General features: G+C 42.1%; 1 protein-coding gene across 1 annotated transcript; it reads right to left on the bottom strand.

The window, feature by feature from the left end:
• Positions 1–7,797: 7,797 nt before the first annotated feature.
• LOC142178229 (uncharacterized) lies at positions 7,798–18,186 on the bottom strand. The gene is made up of 4 exons (XM_075247554.1): positions 18,063–18,186; positions 17,772–17,867; positions 8,411–8,968; positions 7,798–8,333 (listed from the first exon to the last, which is right to left on the bottom strand). Exons 1-4 carry the CDS (start codon positions 18,184–18,186, stop codon positions 7,798–7,800), a joined length of 1,314 nt encoding a protein of 437 aa, XP_075103655.1.
• Between the last annotated feature and the right edge of the window lie 434 nt (positions 18,187–18,620).

Genomic DNA, 18,620 nt, shown 5'->3' with positions numbered 1-18,620 from the left:
CATAAGACGAATTATGGTAGATGATGGGAGCGGCGCGTGTATTATCCATCCCCGAGTACTCACATAAATGAAACTCGAGGATACGATAGTACCATGCTGCATCACACTAACAGGCTTTAACAATGCCGTTGAACGAACATCTGGAGAGATCACACTCCCCGTCCTAGCGGGTGGCGTCACTCTGGAGACCACTTTCCACATCATGGACCAGGACACGACATATAATGCCGTAATATGGCAACCATGGATACACACCATGAGAGCTATACCCTCCAGTTTGTACAAAGTCATCAAATTCCCAACTCTATGGGGCATATTCAGCATACACAGGGAGCAACACACATCCCAAGAGTACTACTGCATTGCCTTAGACTGCACAGCCACCCAATAAATGAGAGATTGAGAGAAAGAGGCATTGCAATCAACAGGGTCGAGATCGGTAAACGATGATAGCTAGGACATCTTCAGAGACCCCGATATGGCTGAGGCCACAGGATCGAACATAGAGGACCCCGACCTCGTTCAACTAGACAGCAATGACTACAACAAGAAAACTTACATCGACTGCAAACTTCAAGAACCGGGTAAGTTTCATAAATTTTTAACTGCTAATGCGGACTTGTTTGCTTTTAGCCATACAGATATGCCAGGTATCCCAAAGGAGATTGCCACACACAAATTAAACGTCGATCCACTCTACCCCTCAGTGAGGCAGGTTCGACATAAGTTCAATTCCGCAATCAATGATGAAGTACACGAAGAAGTGGAAAAATTATCGGAAAATGGCTCCGTCAGAGAGTCGAAGTACCCCCAATGGGTCGCCAACGTGGTCATGGTGAAAAAGAAGAATGGTAAGTGGTCGATGTGTGTAGATATCACCGACCTGAACAAAGCTTGCCCCAAGGATTCGTTTCCATTACCTCATATCAACTAGCTCATCGATGCGACAGCCATGCACGAGTTGCTAAGTTTCTTGGATGCCTACTCGGGATACAACCAGATCCTAATGGAGGAAGAGGACCAGGAAAAGACCACCTTCATCACCCACCAGGGGACGTACTGTTACAGGGTCATGCCTTTTGGATTGAAAAATGTGGGGGCACATTTACCAAAGGTTGGTGACAAAGATGTTCAAAGAAAAACTCGGAAAAATGATAGAGGTATACATCGACGACATGTTGGTCAAGTCCAAAAGGAAAGAAGATCACATCGACCACTTAAGAGAAGCATTCGTCATACTCAAGCAATACGACATGAAACTAAACCCCGAAAAATATGCATTCGGCGTGGCCTTAGGGAAATTCTTGGGTTTCCTAGTGTCACAGCGGGGTATCGAGGGGCACTTGACCACCAAAAAGCAGGTCACCGTTGCTCTAACTGGCCGTATCGCCGCTCTTTTGAGGTTCATCTCACGATCCTACGATAGGTGCAACAAGTTCTTCGGCGTACTCAAAAAGGAGAATGGCCTCTAATGGACCCCTGAATGCGTCCAAGCCCTGAAGGAGTTAAAGGTGTACTTGTCTTCGCCACCGTTGCTCTTAAAACCGGAACCACGACAACCTCTCCTCGTCTATCTACTGTGTCTGAAGTAGCTATGAGCGCAGTCTAAGTCCAAGAAAATAAAGGTACGTAATCTCCCATCTATTACATTGGCAAGACACTAGTCGACGCCGAGACCAGATACCCTCATCTTAAAAAACTGGCTTTGGCCTTAGTCGTAGCTTCACGAAAGCTTAGACCGTATTTCCAATGCCATCACATCTCGGTCATCACGACTTTCCCCTTAAGAATCATTTTACACAAACCTGAATTATCAGGCAGATTGGCCAAATGGGCCATCGAACTAAGCGAGCAGGATATTACATATCGATAGAGAACGGCGATAAAGTCTCAGGTCCTCGCCGACTTCAGTGCGCATATACTGCCCGAAGTCGAAAAGGAAGTCGTCCACGCTTCTTCCCAAACACAACACCTCTGGGTTCTATACACCGACGGTGCATCTAACGAGTCAGGGTCCGGGCTGGGACTCGTACTTGAAGTCCCAAAAGGAGAAGTGATTTGCCAATCCATAAGGTGCCCAAACATGACTAATAACGAGGCTAAGTATGAGGCCATAATTGCAGGACTAAGACTAGCACTCAAATACAGGGCGAAGCATCTAAGGTTGCGCTGCGATTCTCAGCTCCTGGTCAACCAAGTCATAGGGACTTTCCAAATCAAGGAACAAAGTTTAAAAACATATCAGACCAAAATCTGCAAACTACTACCCGAGTTCGACGAATGTCAGGTCGACAAGATTCCCCAAGAACATAATATCGAGGTGGACAACCTCGCCAAATTATCAGAAGCCACAAAAAACATTACAACCGGAGACCAAAATGTGGTCCACCTCCTTAACTCGTCGATAGACCAAATCGAGGTAAGAACCATAAACCTGACTTGGGACTGGCGCAACCGTATTATTGCATATTTGAAGGACGACATACTCCCCAAAGATAAAAAAGTGGCTAAGAAGCTGCGAATGCAAACGACCAGATACAACATCATTCACAACGACCTGTACAAAAGGACATATGGCGGCCCCCTGGCAAAATTCTTAGGCCCAAATCAGACGCGGCACATCCTTGAAGAAGTGCATGAAGGCATCTATAGAGCTCACTCTGGCAATCGAGCTTTGATCAGGTGCTTATCACGAGCTTTGGTCAGGTGCATGAAGGCCAATGTGGAGCTCACTCGACCCCCCTGCTCACCTCGAGCTCCTCTTCTTTGTCCCTCAATGCCACCCTCGAGAACGCTGTATTTTCCAATGAGTCTCATTAATCCATCATCTTTCTTCTTCAGTTCACCTCGGAGATCCTGGAAAGTGCTTCTCCCACTGAACCGCCTGCAGATCTCGCGGTGCTTATCACGTTATTCACAATATTTCTGCTCCATCTTCTGGAAAATGGCCTTATGCCTCTCCTCTCGTCGGGCGCTCTCGATATCTAAACTCACGGTCTGAAAGAAACACAGAAAACGAGGAGTAAGAATGAAACTTTAAGCTCAACATAAAAAATGGAGAAAGAACAGAAGGCTTACCCTAAGAGCGAGGCTGGCTATACTCCTCGACAAAGTGGTATCCTTTAGCTTCTCAATTTTTTACCCTCCACATCAGAACATAGGAGACCAAGAGAATGGACCACGTCCTCCGTATCAACCAGCAAATCCCGGTCCAAGGGGATCGCAAGTCCGCGTGGTCCCCTCCAATCTCACATCAAGTTGGGTAAGTCCTTCCCCCATCATTCTCACTTCCTCGACATCCATATCGGAGCTCGTCTCGTAACCTTCTTCGACTACACTTTTTCCTTTTGTGACAACTAGGGAAGAAGGATCCTCGGTTGGTAGCGAGGCTGATGGCTCATCCTGTCGTAGAATGTGAGGGACTCTCATCGACGACCTTTCAAAATCCATCATGGCCTCAGGGAGAGACTTACCTTCCTGGCCCTTGACGACGGCAGAATCGTGGGCGGTAACTCGACGTCATCTCCAAGTTCTATGGTTGCTGTTTCTCGGAAGACAAAATCCTCCATCACCGAACTCCCTGCACGGATAGCTCTTTCACCGACATCTACAGATCGCCTCTTACGGGGAAGCAAGTTATCACCATTCGACGATGATTCCTCCTCATCGTCCTTATCTATTAGATGATGCTGAGGAGAAGTCGAGAGTTCTGCTGCAGGCGTATTCGACGACCGAGAAGACCTTACCATGGTAGAAGGAATAGAAGTTGCTTTCCTTTTGCGAAAAGCTAGAGCAGGGGCCCTCGGTCTTCTCGAAGATCCTTGGGCTAAAAACGAAAAATTAGAAGACTGTCACTTCTTGTACAAAACCGTGACGAGCAGGAGACCATGAGGTCAAAACGGTATGGATAAAAGGTAATAAATGTATAGACAATTACATATAGACAGACTCACCGGTCACTGAAGGCACGAGCCCAAATTTCTTGATAAAAGACGGCCATTCACGAATCCCCACTGTGTGAGGCAAGACCTGGCTGACCAAGTCATGGATGTCCCCGACCAAAGGAGGGGGCAAAGTCTCGGCTACGCAAAGAAGGGACGGAATGTTAGACTGCGACTAAAATAGGTAAAACAAACGCTTGGCAAAAAGATACTTACGGGCGTAATTCCAAGCATTAGGGAATCCGCTCGTGTTGACCACCACGTCCTCGGTCTTGACGAATAAGTAGTTGATCCAGAACTGATGATTTGCCTTATCGTCCATCTTCACTACCAAACTTTTACTTCTTCGGTAGCGAAGAGGTGCATCAGGTGGCGAAGTGAGACCCCACAACCATCCAAATCTACATATTTCATCAACATATGGATAACCTTGTAGATGTAAAGCAAGAGTTGAGCCGGGCAGACGCTGTAGTAGCGGAAAAGTTCCTCCGCCAATGGAAGAATAGGAAAGGAATAGCCCACATAGAACAGATACACACAGAACACGCAATATCCTGGGAGGTTTACCTGTACCACATCGCGCTCCGCCAGAATCAGATCGATATGAGCTGGAATTTTGAACTTTGCCCTAAACTCAGCGAGGTCGACCTCGCTCATCGTAGACTCCGAGGCCTCGGGATCGTCTTCAGGCAACTTCGAAAAGCCAGATCTAGTCCTTGCACTGCGAGGAATTATTTCCTCCACCGTAGGAAGCCTATCATCCTCAAGGGAAATAGAAACACCGTCGCCGTAAAGAGGCATACATACCGCCAAGGGGTGAGGTTAGCCTCCATGCCAGAACCAGAGGGTGCATTAGCCATATTCTCGAGAGAGGATGTTTTAAGCACAGAAGGGTTGGAAGCAACTGAAATCGCTGGAATCAGGGGAGTGGATACACAATGACGAAGTAAAAAAGATACTAGTGTTCAAAGACTAGGGTTCAATATGGAGAATGAAGAAGGAAACACAGGGGATTCAATATTAGGAGTGTTCAAAACAAACACAAACGGCCTCGTATCTCTATTTATAAGAGTTCAAGCACCAAAATTGAAAATTCAGGCCATAATTACCCAGCGCATGTATCAAAATGGCAGAGGCGCGAGAAATGACACAAAGCATCGAAAAATGCGTCATAATGACGCATGATGTCATGACGTAATTATGAGACAATGCATCCCCAAAGGTTGCAGCTCACGAAAAGTCATGTCGCCACCTCGTCTAAAGCGCCACTATCCGACTTGCTCGCCCAATTTTGTCAACTACGATAAACAGAGTCCACACATCAAGGCCGTCCGGGCTAGGCCTTAATAAGAGGAGGAATTAACTGTATAGGCCGAAATCCGTCCTTAGGATATTTAGCGTAATATGACATTAAAGAAAGAGTCAGTCGAGCTCGCCCAAGATGCAGTAAAGTCATTGGCCGAGGTGCCGACATGAGTCGTAATCGAGATATTGACAGGGATCGCAGTCGAGATGTCAACAAGGGTCGAGTCGAGATTGACTATTAATGATAAGACTAGTAACGGCTAATTTGTCAGGATAGGATATAAAAAGAGAATATTCTAGTGGATATTCTCTGCATTTGTACAATTAGGGTTTCCTACGAAAAAGGCTCCATATATATAGAAGGAAGAGACAATGATAAGTGAGGTAATATTGATTTTGATAAGAATACTTTTGAGAAGAAGACTTTCTCTCTTGCAAAAATACAAAGATTACCTTTTGATAAAGATTCTTATTCATATTATTCCCATCTTTCCACTAGATCTGAGGATTGTCCATACGAATCTTGGACCTATCTGTCATTCATCATTGTAAGGAGAAATATTCGTTCAACCCACTCGTTATTGGGTTAATCTTTCTCCTTATTCACTTAAATGTCATTTATTGCCATTTATTATTAGTTATATCTCCATTAATGCTCAGGATTTAAGAATATTTTGCACTTATTGTCATCAATCATTTACGAGGTCTGTCCCATCTACTGTACGTTTTTAAGATTAGTGCCTAGGGTTATTATCCTTAACTAGATTTAACCCTTTGTTACATAAATTTAATAGTTTAACCGGAAGTTATACTTTTTGGTCAAACAAAAGTCATAAAATTTTATCTCCTATAGTAGTAAAGTGAGCTTGATATGTATATTTTGTCATTATAAAGGGTAAAGTTTAGTCACTTTACTAAGTATTACTACTATATAATAGGCAAAATTTAGTTGCTTTAACATTAACACAAAATAGTCTTTTTACTTTATTATTATGTACAACAACAATAAACCCAGTATATTTCTACAAGTAGGTTCTGAGGAGGATAGTGTGTACGTAGACCTTACCCATATCCACTATTATGTATAGATACAAAAAACTTTATTTTGCGTGTAAAGCTTTTTTTTATTTCACAAAATAGTGGACCAAAATTTTAAACTTTTTAATTCATAAAATTTGGATTCACTAATTTATGAAAAAATAAAAGTGTTAGTTATATAGATCAAATGATTTTGTGAGTTTTTACAAACTTATTTTAGTTTTATAAATCTGGTTTTTTACAAATAAATTTATTTTTACACATAATTTTTTTTTTAATTTTAACATTTAAATGGCCATGATACCCCCATTTCCTAAGTTAACGAGACACAAAATAATTTTTGGGTTTGGACAACAAAATTAAAAGATCTGAAAAATGATGATTTGTACGAGATAAATATGAGGGGCAAAATATATACTCCCTCTGTTTCAAATTAGATGAGGTACTTTTCTTTTTAGTCTGTTCCAAAATAAATGATACATTTCTAAATTTGGAAATAATTCAACTTTAAACTCTTCATTTTACCACTTTTACCATTAATGAAAAGTTTTTATAACTACACAAATGCCATGGCCCCACAAAGCTTTACCCCTTAAGCTTTTAAAACCAAAAGTTTCAAAAGTCTTATTTTTTTTTCTTAAACTCCATGCTGAGTCAAACTACCTCATCTAAATTGAAACGGAGGGAGTACTAAGTAATTCGTACTACATAATTACCCTTGGAACCTTCTAGACTTAGACTATAATCCAACGCTACAGATTGAACAACTAAGTTGTATGAAAGCATGTGATGTCTCCATGTGGCAAGCAGGGCATGTAACAAAACATAAGAGCAGCTAGGTTATCTCAGTGGCAATCTTATGTGAGTGTATCGCGGCCCTTTCCATTATAGAACTCTTGGATGGGCTGTGTGTCTGAGCCGGCGTCGATGCACTGTCAACAGTACTTGTTCATAAGTTTTGAAATACATAATTAACCTTGGAACCTTCTAGACTTAGACTATAATCCAATGCTACAGATTGAACAACTAAGTTGTATGAAAGCATGTGATGTCTCCACGTGGCAAGCAGCGTATGTAACAAAATATAAGAGCAGCTAGGTTATCTCAGTGGCAATCTTATGTGAGTGTATCGCCGCCCTTTCCATTATAGAACCATTGGACGAGCTATGTGTCTGAGCCAGCATCGATGCACTGTCAACACCCCTCCTCAAGTTGGAGAGGGAGGACAACACCCCAACTTTCCTAGAAGATCTCGATGGTGAGGATAGGAGAGGTATTTAGTGAAGATATCGGCGAGTTGAGAGTGAGTGGGAAGAAAGGATAAATAGATGAGGCATGCATGAAACTATTGCCGAAAAAATGGCAATCAAGCTTGTCGTACTTGGTCCGTTCGTGAAAACTGGGTTCTTGGCGATGTGTATCGCTGCTTGGCTGTCAGAAAGAAGAGGAACATGCAAAGAAGGGGAAACAGAAAGGTCAGCCAAGAGACGAACAAGCCAAGTAAGCTCAACGACTACACGACGCATAAAACGGTATTCGGCAACTCCTGTAGATTATTCCTAGTGAGTAGAATATCGTCCACATAAACAACGACTAAAGAAACTGAATCCCCAACCTTCTTATAAAAGAGGGAATAATCATTGAGCGAGTGAGAGAATCTCTTAAAATTCAAAGCAGTAGTTAAGCGGTCATACCACTGCCTAGACGCTTGACGCAGTCCATAGAGTGACTTTTTAAGACGACAAACCATATTAGGAGAGGGGGGAGGAAGACCAGCCAGAAATTTCATATAGACCTCTTCAAAAAGATCCCCATGTAGGAAAGCGTAGTTGACATCTAACTGATACAACCCCCAGCCCTTTTTAACTGCAATGACCGGAATAAATCTAATAGTGATCATCTTGACCACGGGGGAAAATGTTTCAGTGAAATCTATTCCTTCCCTATGAGTATCACCATGAATAACCAGGCGAGCCTTTAGTCTTTCCACAGAATCATCAGACTTGAGCTTCACTTTATAAACCCAGTTACAAGGAAGTGCTTTCTTCCCTGGAGGAAGAGGTACAACATCCAAGTCTCATTTGCCAACAGGGCATCAATTTCTTTGGCTATTGCTTCCTGCTAACCAGGGTGCATGGCCGCCTGGGAGAAAAAGGTAGGCTCCTGAATATGACGAATATCATTCAAGAGAAGCTGATTAGAAGTTGACAAGGCTATAAAAGAAAATTGAATAGGGGAAACATTAGTGAGAAAATAGGGAGTAGACACATCAGTTAAAAGCACATCACCACAAATGTAGTCAGAAAGGTAGGAAGGTGTTTTGTGTTCCCTAAGGGATCTGCAAAGAGCAATTTCCATTACCAAAGGAGGAGGTGGTGCACTAGGTTCAGAAGTAGAAACAGAAGTAAGTGAGAATGTAGGAATGATATCAGGAGAAGGAGCATGTGTGAAAGGAACATCAGAAAGAGCAGAATCAGGGATAGGAGAATTAGGAGAAGATGCAGGAATGATAATATGAGAGGTATCATGAGAGAAATTACCCCTTTGATGTGAAAGAGTAGAAGCAAAACAAAGGCACCCAAAACATTTGAGAAAAGAGTAATCAGGTGGTTTATGGAAGATAATTTCAAAGGGAGTTTTATAGTGCAGTAGTTTTGAAGGGTATATATTGAGTAGAAATGTAACTGTAAGTAGACATTCTCCTCAATAAACTATAGGTAGGTAATAAATAGGGATTTTAACCTATTATTTGCTCTCTTTTACTTGTGTTTTAGGCCAAAAATGCTTGAAGGTATACCCAAAAACTAATGAAATATGCTTGCTTGCAGGAATTATTCAAAATGAGCCAAATGAATCAAAATCTACCCAAAAAGGAGTCAAAAGTTGAACAAAAACCAAGGCTGCGCAAAGAGGTCTGAAGTGCGGACCACACAAATATTGTACGGCCGTGAAAGCCATGATGCGGCCGCGATCATAATTATGCAGTCCGCAAAAGGGAGATTGAGAGAGTGTGATTTTGGGCTAAATGATGAGTGCGGTCCGCACCAAAAATGTGCGACCGCGAAAGTCCCTGTGCGTCCGCAATTGAAATTACGCGGACCGTGATGACTGAGATTCAGAGAGCTGACAACTTAAGCAAAAGAGAGAAGTGCAGAGCGCACTAGAATTGTTCATCCGCGGAAGTCCCTTGTGAGGCCGCGATCGAAATTATGCAGTCCGCAAGATGAAGAATCAGAGAGTTGATTTCAAGCCAAACTCAAGCAAGTGCGGACCGCATCACTTTTATGCAGTCGCATAATCTGGAGCGTAGTCGTACTTAGAATTATGCAGTCCGTGAAAGTTTAGCTCAACCCAGATCCAAAAGAGAAGAACGCGGACCGCATTAGAATTATGCGGCCGCAAAAGCAAGAGTGCGGCCGCACTCAGAATTACGCGGCCGCACAACTTCTGCAGGGGCATTTTTGTCAGATATTTTCAGCTTAATATAAATAGAACCTTTTCTCATTTTTAGGTTATGTTATGTTTTGTATGAGCACCTGAGACGGCTGACTTTTCTGTTTTCGAAAATTTTGTACTGGATTTACTTCTTAACATTAGATTTTCATTCCATAAATTAATATTATGGATTTTATCTTCATTTCAAATTTAATTTCTGTTATTTTCATGAGTAGCTAAACCCATAACTAGGGTTGTGACCCAACCCTAGTGTGGGTATTTAATGGGTATTTGACTTTAGGGCTTGAATGTGAATGGGTTAGTGATATTTAGCCTAGTTCTTGCTAGAACTCAAGAATTAATGGTTGCAAATATTGATTCATGCCTTTATGACTTAGTCTCTACTTGAGAAAGAAGGACTATGTCTAGGAAAACAAGGCTAACAAGGAATTGGGGTGAACTCAAGAAATTGATCGCCCCAATTAAAGGGTTAAACCTAGAGATAGTAATACCCAACTTGAGCTAATATCACTTGATTTGCATGAATACCCATTTGGACTTGAGAAAGCCAAATTGGGCAAAATCACTCAAACTACCGAGAGGTATAGAGTGAGTACCCAGGTGTGATAGCTATATTACAATCCCAACTAATCAATCTTGCTCTAGATTTTGCTACTCATTAGATATCCACCTAGGTATACGTCACTACCCTAGTCTCTTTAAACATTTGAAAAACAACAACAAAAATATTGTCCTTAGTTTCAATTATTGCAATCTTTAGAGTAAAGTTAGAAGTAGAAATCAAACCCAAACTTGTGAAAGTGTAATTAGATTAAAAACCCACATCTAGCTTAGATATAAACCTAATTCCAAACATTAACTCCCTGTGGATTCGATCCCGACCTAGTTGGGTTAAAACTGCATCGACCACCCGCGCTACTCAATAGTAGTGTAGGCTTGGACCCGATCAATTTTTGGCGTCGTTGCCGGGGAATTAAACGGATTTATCTATATATCTAGGTATTTGTGTATTTTATCTTTCTTTCCTTCCGAGTCACTAATTTTGTTTATGAATTGCTTTTAGGTACAAAATGGCCCTTCACAACGAGCCCCTCGAAAATTTACCATTAGGGGAGGAGGTAGATGATGATCAAGTGGATGAGGTTCATCCCGAGCGTCAAGTAAACAGGCGAGCCCGTCCGTCTTAGGATAATGTCCCAAACCCTCCCCCACCTCCACCAAGAACAACGCACCGGGTGTTGCCGAACGAGCGCTATGCAAGTGCAATAGTCCCGCCTCGGATTAGGGCGGGAAACTTCCAAATAACCAACGTGATGCTTACACTGCTTGAGCAGTGGGGTTTCTTCACCGGATCTCCACACCAAAATGCCTACAAGTATCTCAAGGGTTTCGTCGATACTTGTTGGGGGAGCAAGCAAACAAATATCACCGAGGATGCACTGCGGTTAAGGTTGTTTCCCTTTTCTCTATGAGGAAAGGCTCTGGACAGGTTAGAGAGATTTCTCAATCATTCTATCCACATTTGGGATGAGTTGGCCAAGAAGTTAATTGCCAAATTCTTCTCTTCGGGGCACATGGCTACACTAAGGGATGAAATTTTAGCTTTCAAACAACAGCCCAATGAGCCATTGCACGAGATTTGGGAAACATATCGCACGATGGTCAAAGAATGCCCGAACAATGATATGACCGAGGCCATGATCCAACAGACCTTCTATATGGGGGATCAACACAACAAATCAGTATGTGGTAAATTAACTCGATGGGGGTAACTTCATGAACACGCCTTATTTTGAAGCTTGTGAAATCTTGGATGAGATGGCGGACACCTCTTCGGCGTGGCAAAGTAGAGCCAATGTTCCTCAGGGTGACCCAAATGTTATTCACCTACACAAGGAGCTACATGATCATGGGTAAGCTATTGCAGAGTTGACAACCACCATGAACCAATTGGTCAAGGCTCAGGTTCAAGGGTTGAAACAGGTGAATGCTATGGAAGGGGTGAACATGATGGTAAACAAGAGACGACAACGAGGTCAACAAGTAAAAAACCATCCGAAACAATTTGAGCAAAGTAATAGTGGGTATAATCAAGATGATTCATATGATGAGCAAGATGAAGAGGTTCAATATGTCAATAATTATCAAGTTCAAAGAAGCAATGCTCAAAATCAACAACAATGAAGATCACAAGGAAACCAAGGAAACTGGAACAACCAAGGCCACCAAGGAAATTGGAGTGGTGGCAACAACAATAATCAAAGTAATTGGGGTAATCAAGTTAATCAAGGCAATTGGGGAGGAAATAATCAAGGTAATTGGGGTGGCAACAGTCAAAGCAATTGGGGGAAAAACAATAATCAAGGGGTTTGAAACAATATCAATCAAGGAAATCGGGGGTCGGGCTTTTAGAGGCCCCCTTGTATCAACAACCAAACAACCCGCCTCCATATCCGTTGCAAGGTCCTAGTTCTTCCAATAGTGAAATGAAACGGATTGAAAACATGTTTAAGCAAATGATGGAGAAAAACGCCGACTCCGATGTCCAATTAGCCTCCCACAACACTTCTATCCACAACTTAGAGGTTCAACTTGGCCAAATTTCTCAAGATTTAAATACTCGCCCAAAGGGGGCACTACCTAGTGATACGATGGTGAACCCAAAAGGTGGGAATACGGGGCATGCAATGGCCATGACAACAAGAAGTGGGAGAGGTGGAGTTTCTAGTACCTCAAACTAAAGAAGACATGTGGGTGATGATGTGTTGGTGCAAGATGATGATGAACCAAGCAATGATGTTCAAGCTAATGAAGAAGCGAGGATTGATATTGATGAAAATGTGTAGAAGACACAAGAAGAACTGAACTCGTCTAGGGAGCACGTGACTGACATGCCGGAACCGGTAGTGACAAAGGCTAAGGTACCAATGCCAAGGCCTCCTCATCCATACCCTCAAATACTTGCAAAGCAAAACAGTGAGAATCAATTCAAGAAATTCATTGATATGATGAAAAATTTATCCATAAATGTGTCGTTGGTTGAAGCCTTAGAACAAATACCAGGATATACCAAACTCAAGAAGGATTTGGTAACAAAGAAGAGATCAATGAACTGTGAAATGATCAAAATGACACATCAAGTGAGTGATATGTTGCCCTCTATGGCTCCAAAGTTGGAAGACCCTGGTGCTTTCACAATCCCGTGCACTATTAGGAGTGCCGATTTCGCCAAAGCTTTATGTGATTTGGGGGCAAGCATTAACTTGATGCCCTATTCTATGTTCAAAACGTTGGGGATTGGGCAACCAATACCCACATCCATGAGGTTGCAAATGGCGGATCGAACAATGAAAAGGCCATTAGGAATAATTGATGAAGTGTTAGTTATGGTCGACAAGTTCATCCTTCCCACAACTTTTATGATACTTGACTGTGAGGTTGACTACGAGGTGCTAATCAATATGGGGAGACCTTTCCTTGCTACAGGGAAGGCTTTAGTTGATGTGGAAGCTGGAGAGCCCACCTTCCGTGTGGCGATGAAAAACTGGTGTTCCATGTTTGTAAATCAATGAGGCAGCCAAATAGCAACGAAGTGTGTTCGTTCGTGGATCTTGTGACCAAAGTAATTGTTGATGACACAAGTGCTGTGATAAATGTGGAATATACCTTGGAAATTGTGTTGTTGAATCATGATGAGGATGAGAAGGAAGGCTTTGTATAATGTGTCAATGCTTTGCATGGAATGGGATCATATACTTATAAGCCCCGGAAACTTTCCTTGAATCTCGAAAACCGAAAGACTCCACCAACAAAGCCCTCAATCGAGGAGCCTCCCACCTTGGAGTTAAAGCCTCCCAAGGTCTTGAAAACCGAATAGGGCATCAAATTGATACTCGCCCCAAGATCACAAAGAGCTTTAGAAAACTTGGCACTTCCAATTGTACAAGGAATCATGAAAGCACCAGGATCCTCTAACTTATGAGCCATTGAATGCACAATTGCACTCACTTGATGAGTGACTTTGATAGTTTCAAAATTCATTGACCGTTTCTTTATCATAAGATCCTTCATAAACTTTTTATAACCGAACATTTGCTCCAAAGCTTAAACAAATAGCACATTGATTGAGATACTCTTTATCATTTGAATGAACTTCTTGAATTGATTCTCACCATTTTTCTTGGCAAGTCTTTGAGGGTATGGAGGTGGAGTCTTAGGCAATGGTGCCTTATCCTTTTGCACTATCTGCTCTGGTATGTCAATAATGTGATCCGTAGGCGGGTTCACCTCCTCTTAATTCTCTTCCTCACTTTCATCAATATCAATTTGAACTTCATCATTTGATTGCACCACATTGATCAGGACCTCTTCTTCTTGTACCACTTGGTCATCGTCCACAAGTTGATTTTGACTTGAGGTGGATGAATTCCCACCTCTTCCACTTCTTGTAGTAATGGCCATGGCATGCCCCGTGTTGTTTCCACCCTTTGGGCTTACTACAGTGTCACTTGGTAGTGCCTCATTTGGATGAGAATTTAGAGCTTGAGAGATTTTTCACATTTAAACTTCTAAGTTGCATATCGATGTGTTGTGTAAGGCATGTTGGGCATCCAAATCAGCATTCTTTTCCATCAGTTGTTTGAACATTTTCTCAATATGCCCCATCTCATTGTTTGAAGAACTTAGACCATGGGAAGGATAAGGAGGCGGGTTGCTCGGTTGTTGATACATCAGGGGCCTTTGAAAACCCGACCCCCGATTTTCTTGATTATTTTTCCATCCTCTTTGATTGTTAACCCCCCCCCCCCCAATTTCCTTGATTATTGCCACTCCAATTTCCTTGATTGTTGTTGTTAAGCCAATTTCCTTGATTGTTGCCACCACTCCAATTTTCTTGGTTGTTAGAATTCCATTTGCCTTGTTTTGAGGTCGCCATTGTTGTTGGTTTGGGCCTTGGAAGTTGTTTCGTTGCCCTTGGAAGTTGTTCACATATTGCACCTCCTCTTCTTGTTCATTGTAAGAATTATCTTGATCAAAACCACTATCTTCTTGAACATAATTCCCCACTCGATGTTGCACTTGTGGACCCTTGGTCCTTCTTTTGTTCACCATCATGTTCACTCCCTCCATGATATTAACTTGTTTATTATTTTGCACTTGTTAAAGTTGAGCCTTTGCTAATTGATTCATGGTGGTAGTCAATTCGGCAATGGCTTGCCCATGGTCATGCAACTCCTTGTGAAAGTGAATCACGTTCGGATCACCTTATGGAACATTAGCTCGGAATTGCCACGTCGATGATGTTTCCGTCATTTCATCTAAAATATTACACACCTATGCATAAGGAGTAGTCATGAAGTTCCCAGCAGTAATTTGATTCACTACACATTGGTTGGTTGTGTTGATCCCATGATAGAAAGTTTATTGAATCATATTCTTCGTCATATCGTTGTTGGGACATTCCTTAACCATTGTTCTATAATGTTCCCATATCTCGTGTAGTGGTTTACTTGGCTCTTGCTTGAATGACAAAATCTCATCTCGAATTGTAGCCATGTGCCCCGGAGAGAAAAACATAGAAATGAACTTTTCTGCCAACTCATCCGACGTATGAATGGAATGGTTCGGCAAACGTTCAAACCAATCTAAAGCTTTCCCTCGTAGAGAGAAGGGAAACAAACTTACCATCAATGCATCCTCGGAGACATTTGTTTGTTTTCTCCCCCAACAAGTGTCCACAAACGCCTTCAAATATTTGTATGCATTTTGACTTGGAGCACCGGTGAAGAAACCTCGTTGCTCTAGCAAAGTGAGCATCAAATTGGTGATTTGAATGTTACCCACCCTAATACGGGGAGGGACTATTGCACTAGCATATCCTTCATTGGGTACCACCCGGTGTGGAGCCGCTCGTGGTGGAGGTGGAGGTGGAGCTGGGACACTGTCATGAGGCACTCGGCCTCTTCTATTTGCTTAAGGTTCAAGAGGAACCTCATCAACTTGGTCATTCTCGATGTCCACATCCCCCAAAGGCAGATTTTCGAATTCATTGTTCACCATGGTTGTACCTATGATTTCTCAAACAAGTTAGTAACACGGAAGGAAAAGAAGATATTCCAAAAACATACCCAAATATATAGCTAACATCATTTTTAACTCCCCGGCAATGTCGCCAAAAATTGATCACGTCCAAAGCACACCTCAATAGAGATATGAAATGGTCGTATGCAATAATAAATACCCAGCTAGGAGTCGGGGTCGAGTCCACTGGGAGCTAAGATGGGAGTTAGGGGTATATATTCCAAATGAGCAATTGGAGTATCTAGATTGAACTTCCATAACATGGATTTTGTTTTCTATTTCTAATGTTAATTTAATGATTGCAAAGTAAAGAAAAAAGACTAGAGATAATTAATTTTAAGATTTTTCCAAATGGATAAAAAGCCTAGGGCTGTGACCATGACCTAGGTGTTTGCCTAATGGGATAAAGACTTTAAATCTTATTTTGTTGATTGGGGTATATTATAGCTCTCAACTCTAAATTACCCACTCAATACCTCTCACTCAGAGAATGGTTTTGCCTAATTTGGCTTTCTCAAGACCAAATGGGTATCACAAAAAATAGTTGATAAGAGCTCAAGTCGGGTTATTACTATCTCTAGGTTGAACCCTTTATTTGGGTTAATCTATCTCTCAATTGACCCAATTTCTTGTTAGCTAAGCTATCCTAGACTAGGTCCCTCTTTCTCAAGTAGAGACTAAGTCAAATAGGCATGAATTAATGTTTGCACCGATTAATTCTAGAATTAAAGCATGAACTAAGCTAAATAATTAGCACTCAATCATAAACAAGAACTACATTAGATACCCATAAGGTTTACATACTACAGTTGGGTCACAATCCTAGTAAAAGTCTAGCTACTCATAATGGGGTTTGAAGAAAACAAGGAAGAAAAACCAATTAAACTCATAATAGAAGCTTAAAATGATTAAACCTAATGCAAATACACCAAAGTAATGTAAAACTTGCTAAAGTTGTAAAGGAAAACGACTACATCAACTTCAGAGGTTCAAAACTTGACCTAATTTTGTGAAACTCGTCTATTTATACAAGGCTAAAAATCTAGGACAAAAATGCCCCTCGGGAGGTTCTGCGGCCGCACAATTCCATGTGCGGTCTACAAATTTCTTCATCTGGCAGGAAGTGGAGTTCTGCGGCCTCCATATTTCTGAATTGCGGCCACACAAGTCTGGGTTCGCTGCCACAAGGCAAATCTTCTGCGACCGCACAATTCTTGTGTGGTCCGCAATTCAAATAGGCTTCTGGACTTGGTCTTTTTGCATACTCTCTCATCTTCAACTCTTATCCTAGTTTTGAGGCCACACAATTCATGTGCAGTTCGTACTTTGCGCAAAGTTATGCTAAACTTCTCTCCTTGGTTTGTGGCCACAGATGGAATTTTGCGGTCCGTAATTTCTTCTGCGAACCGCACATTTGTGCTTCTTCTCCCTTTATTGCCTTGTGCTTCAGAACACCCCTTTTTGAGTCGATTTCATCTTGGGAGACCAAACTTCCAGCATTATTGCAATTTTTCACAATTTCATTAGTTTCGGGAACATAAATCAATTTCTTTTGGACTAAAATATAAGGTTAAAGGCGCTAATAAGCAGTCAAAATCCCCACTTATCAGCCCTCGGCCATAATTAAACATAGGTTATATTCTACCTTGTTCGAACTAACACCTACCGGCCCTCGACCATAATTAAACATAGGTTACATTCGGCCTTGTTCGAACTAACACCCCACAGGCCCTCGGCCATAATTAAACATAGGTTATGTTTGACCTTGTTCGAATTAACACCTACTGACCATCAACCATAATTAAACCTAGGTTTTAATTCGACCTCATTCGGATTAACACCTACTGGTTTTCGAATATAATTAAACTAAGGATATGTTCGACCTTGTTCGAACTAATTGATTATAGCTAGAAAATCAAGGCAACCAAGCGACAGAATTAAACAACATACATATACAAACCACAAGAAGAGAATCAGATGCAAATAACGAAGTTGGCATTTCATACTTAGAATATTTTTTACAAAGGCTCATGAAGACACCAACAACTATATACAAAAATAAACAAATAGTTAAAAAAGAAAACTACTTGCCACCGCTATCATGGTCTGCGACATCTTTGCCGACTTGACCCTAAAAAATGTCACCCTCCTAACCTTCAACACCCTCGCCTATGCCCTCAAGATATGCAGCGTCATACCAGGCATTCTACTTAAGACAATCTACACCTTCGTCCCCCTCACCCTCACCAGCCTCTAGCGTAGCAGGGTCGTACCCGCAAGTGACTCGAGCTTTGCGAGCCTTAACACGAGCATCTTCAAAGGCGGTCCCAGAAACAGATCCCGCTGTATGCAAATCTTGAAACATGTCTAGCTGGGCCTTAGCATGAATCACTCCTCGTACAACTCTAGGGGAACATTAGGAAAGTCTGAGGTATAGGAAGAAGACGGCTGCGCCAGTAATTGGTTCTTCTCGACCTCAAGAGAAGCAACTCGGTCATAGAGGTCAGAAGTTTCTTTCTCCAACTCTCTGACCCTCTCATCAAGCCTCTCTTCTTTTAGCCTTGCCATTTCCAATCGTTCTACCACTCAGAACGAAGATTTCGGATCACCACCCAAGGGCCTCCGTCTTCCTTGAAGCCTCCGACCGAGCAGACTTCGCCCTATCCAGCTCGTTTTGTTTCTTGGTGATCTCGTCATGAAGAACATCTATCTGCAAGTGACACTCCTCCAATTGCCTGTGCAACACGACCACCTGCGTCTGGAGGTCGCCGCATTGGGCCTTCACGGCCCTGCTGACCT

This window comes from Nicotiana tabacum, chromosome 24 (assembly GCF_000715075.1).
Source record: "Nicotiana tabacum cultivar K326 chromosome 24, ASM71507v2, whole genome shotgun sequence".
Classification (NCBI taxonomy): domain Eukaryota; kingdom Viridiplantae; phylum Streptophyta; class Magnoliopsida; order Solanales; family Solanaceae; genus Nicotiana; species Nicotiana tabacum.
Note: the sequence above shows the minus strand (reverse complement) of the source record. Positions and strands in the feature narration are given on the sequence as shown.